We start from the raw sequence: 3,870 nt of genomic DNA, 5'->3' as shown, positions 1-3,870 counted from the left end.
TTGTCTTGCCAGAGGTGAAACCAACTCAACCTGATTCTTTCTGCTAGTGATGCAAGAACCTTTGCTTCTGAAAACTGCTGTGTGATCAAAGCCTTCCTGTTTCCCCACACAGGGTAACTCAAGCCACAAGACAGATCACAATCTTCACTCTGCCTTCCCCTGAAGTGCACTTTTGCAGCTGACAGCGAACCAGATCACGTGAAACTGATCATGATGAAGTTTGATTTAACCAGGTCCGTTGTCCCAGCCAGTTCACTGCTCAGACCCAGCAGACTACAGTGAGGTGAGCACAGTTACAAGGGAAGGGTAGTGAGGGGCTGCTCTTCTTGTCAGCTCCAAGGCACTCAACACTGCAGCAATGGGAGACTTTATTGGGGAGGCTTTTTTGGCACATGGTTCTTGATCTTTCCTGCTCTCATCTACTAAAAAAATTCTAAGTCTGTAGAAAGCATTTTCAGATCCCTGCATGAAAGGTGCTATATTAAGATACTTGACTCTTTCACAATAGTTCCTCTTGCTGTAATCACCAGCCTTCACCAAATCTGTCCTAGTGTCATTTCTTATACTCACATTGGAGTTTTCTTGAGAGAAGACAGTTACTCTATAAATTGAGTAAAAACATCCTGATAAAATGGCAATGACAAATATATTTATAAATATTCTCAGTGAGTAGATACGAAGCTTTTCTTCCATTCTCCTCTCAGCTATTTTTTGCTTCAGTTTTTCTTCCTGCAAGTCCATCTACAAAGAAAAGAAAAAAGAATTGCAGTTTTTTTGATGCAGCATACAACACTTAACACCATGTCTTCTACCCCTCAGAAGTGCAAATCTGTAGCCTGCTCCAGGAGAGTCACTCCAGTGCCTGCCCAAGCACACCGAACAGAGTGTCTTTTCTTTGACAAAACAGGTCCATGTAGGAATGGAACCCCCTGTGTGCTCTGCCTCCTCGACCTGAGGGCTCTGTAGCCAAAGACAGGTGTCCTGCAACCTCTCTACTGTAGCAGTAACACATTTCCTTGAGGACAGACAGTTTGCCTGTTTGTTGAGAGAGACTGATCTCAGCTTGAAACTAAACTCTGAAACGGGTAAACCAGTCACTCATCTTGTTACTTCTGCAGGCAAGTAACCAGCCCTCACCACTACGGCTCAAAATTCCTTCTACTCTTTGTGAAGGAAAACTGGGGGATGGCACTGAAAGAAGGAAGTACAGTCTTAAACAGCTTGTCATGTAAACTTGCTGTATTTCACCTTAACTGACATGAAAATACAGTGTCTCCTGTGAGGGCAATTTAACCTAGGCAAACCCACATAACACCCATATGAGAGTATTTTCTGAGGCTTTATGTCCATCAAACTAATATTAAGGGACTAGTTCTTCTAAGATGTGTGTTCTGGAGGCAAAAGTGTAGCAAGTGAAGGATGTTCTGATTCGATGATGAAAATAGATGACTGTGAACTTCATTAGAGCAGAAAGCAACTCACTGTAACTCATGAAGTCTGTAATTACTGCTTTGTGGTTTGAAGTGGAAGCATCTTCTCAAAGGTAATTTTTTCACTACACAAATCTCTGCTACCAGTGTACAGAGAGCAAAAAGAAGGTCCTTATTTTACCAAAAGAACTTTTCAGACTTTTTTCAGAGCTTTATGATTTGGGAAATCTATAGTGCATCAGCGCTTTATATGTGCATGTATGCCAAAGACACCTGGTGAGAATTTTTCAGTATCTTCTTACTGCAAAAATACTCTCAAGCAGTACAAAAAGCACCATCTGAATTTTATTTCTCCCCAAACTACTCCTAACTGCACTGCATGCTTAAACCCCAGAACACTCCAACTCATCCCTGCAGGGTATTGCCTGGAGCTGGGACAGCTCTTCCTGTCGGACTATGCAGAAACTAACACAGGAAGCAGGACTGGAGTGTGAGGAAGAGGCAGATAAGAAAAGCAGCTACAGGCTGGCGTGGGTCCCCAGTGCATGGGGGAAGGGCCAACAACATCTGTGCCAATCCTTCTCACACTGCACCAACTACCTAGAAAGCATGCAAGAGGATGTGGGCTGCACCCCCAAAACAAGCAACTGCAATCCTTCTTAACTTTATTCCCTTATCTGCAAAATTGCACACATCTCTTTTTTAGCCATCTAAGCTGTATGAAACCATAATCCCAAAAAGCAGAAGTTACTCACCTGGAGCTCATATTGCAAGCTGCGATGTTTCAGCCGGGCTGCATTTGGGTCTGTAATGCAGAAGTCCCAGCCCGCAAAGACTTTGTTACAGTAACTCTGAAATGGATCTGCATCGTGCACTAAGTTGTGCTTAAAGCCTTCCACAGACCTAGAGAAAAATTTGTGAGAAAATATATTTTATGCACAGGAAAAACACACACAAGGAACCTGGCTGATCAAAGACCCTCACAGTGAGCAAACTGTCACCTTTGCTTAGTACCAGCCAGTGTCTGGGACTCTTTCAGTGTGAGATTCTGCAGCAGCTGACCCTGACTGATACAGGTTATTCCCACCTGGACTTCACCACAGTCACACCTTCTCACCTCACCCAGACCCAGCAAAGGAAACCGAGATGGCACAAATAAAACTCAACCAGAAACCCCTAAAACAAATCCTCCAACAAATTCAGTATAGTTGAGGGGCTTTTACTTATAGGTATGCATACATATGAAAAACTGATACTGCAAATTGTTTTCTTTTTCCAAGCACTCCGAAGGCTACTGAGGCACTGCATCCTCAGGCAAAAGACTCCCCATTTCCACAAAAACAGCTCAAGAAAACAGTATGTTCCCTTCAAGAAGGAATACAATCTAAACTGTGCAACAAGTAACAGTAAATAAACAACACCAACATCTTTACCTCTTTACTATCCAGAGGAAACTTAAGGCAAGGTAGGCAAATGTAGCCAGCAGGTATGCGAGTGGCAAATTGTACCTCATGATACTGATCCACACAGCATCTATTGAGTAATAGCCATAAAACAAACTTGTCACTTCAAGGAATCCCTGTGAAAATGAAGTTGAAATAGAATTTGTAACAGCAGCAACAACTGCCCCATAAAATCCAACATGGCATTAAGCAAGTAAATTTTGTAAATTTAAAATTAGGGCCCCAGCAAGCTACAAGTCTGTAGCTTCTAAATACTGCCATTGCCTCTACCAAACAGTAGCGCAGGCACTGTGTGCTTAAAATCCCTCCCCTCTCCAATCAAAGAGCTGCAGGACACAGACACTGGGACCCTACACAGACAGCACAATAGGCAGTGTGCTCCAGAATAATGAGGAACAGCAGCTGGGGAGGAGAGGCACAGGCTGCAGCACGTGGCCAGACAGGCCTTGTGCTTGCTCAGTAAAAGTCAGTTTGAAAACTGCCCTTCTCAGAGATAACATACTGCAGTGATGCATATGCCTTACCATTTTTCAAAATTATCAAAGCTTCATTCCACAAGTAATTTTTTTTCTTTTAAATGTGACATGAGACACTTAATTAAAAAAACCCAACTAATTACTTACAGTGCCACTGAGCAAATCTTTGAGGTAAGTATAGAAGTACACAAGTCCCTTATTACCACTAGGTTTATAAATTGTGCAGATATCATCTGTCAAAAGAAATGTATGAAAAGTCACTCAAATGGTAATGCCCACTGAACTGCAAGATTGTGTTAATTCAAACATGCTATACTCTTATAAAAAGGGTTTTCCTTTTTTTCTGGGAGGGGGAAAAGAAGCTGATGGAAAGGGGGAATCTTACAACAGCTGTACATAGAGAAGATGTTTACCTATGCTCTTTGGAGGAATGTAAGCAATGGTACTGTTGAATAGTCCAAATGTAGGAATTATGGTGGGAAGAATAACAAAACTGAACAT

The 3,870-nt window shown here is 42.2% G+C and overlaps 1 protein-coding gene across 1 annotated transcript in view; it reads right to left on the bottom strand.

The window, feature by feature from the left end:
- TMC7 (transmembrane channel like 7) overlaps nt 1-3,870 on the bottom strand; it is a 14,437-nt gene that overhangs the window by 7,831 nt on the left and 2,736 nt on the right. The window contains 5 exon segments of the mRNA XM_005420399.2: nt 571-741; nt 2,186-2,333; nt 2,864-3,009; nt 3,517-3,602; nt 3,783-3,870. The exon segment at nt 3,783-3,870 is cut by the window's right edge and continues 22 nt beyond it. Of these exon segments, the coding sequence (XP_005420456.1) occupies nt 571-741; nt 2,186-2,333; nt 2,864-3,009; nt 3,517-3,602; nt 3,783-3,870 (639 nt within the window).

This window comes from Geospiza fortis, unplaced genomic scaffold (assembly GCF_000277835.1).
Source record: "Geospiza fortis unplaced genomic scaffold, GeoFor_1.0 scaffold237, whole genome shotgun sequence".
NCBI classification, from domain to species: Eukaryota; Metazoa; Chordata; class Aves; order Passeriformes; family Thraupidae; genus Geospiza; species Geospiza fortis.
This window is presented reverse-complemented; position numbering and strand designations above follow the sequence as displayed.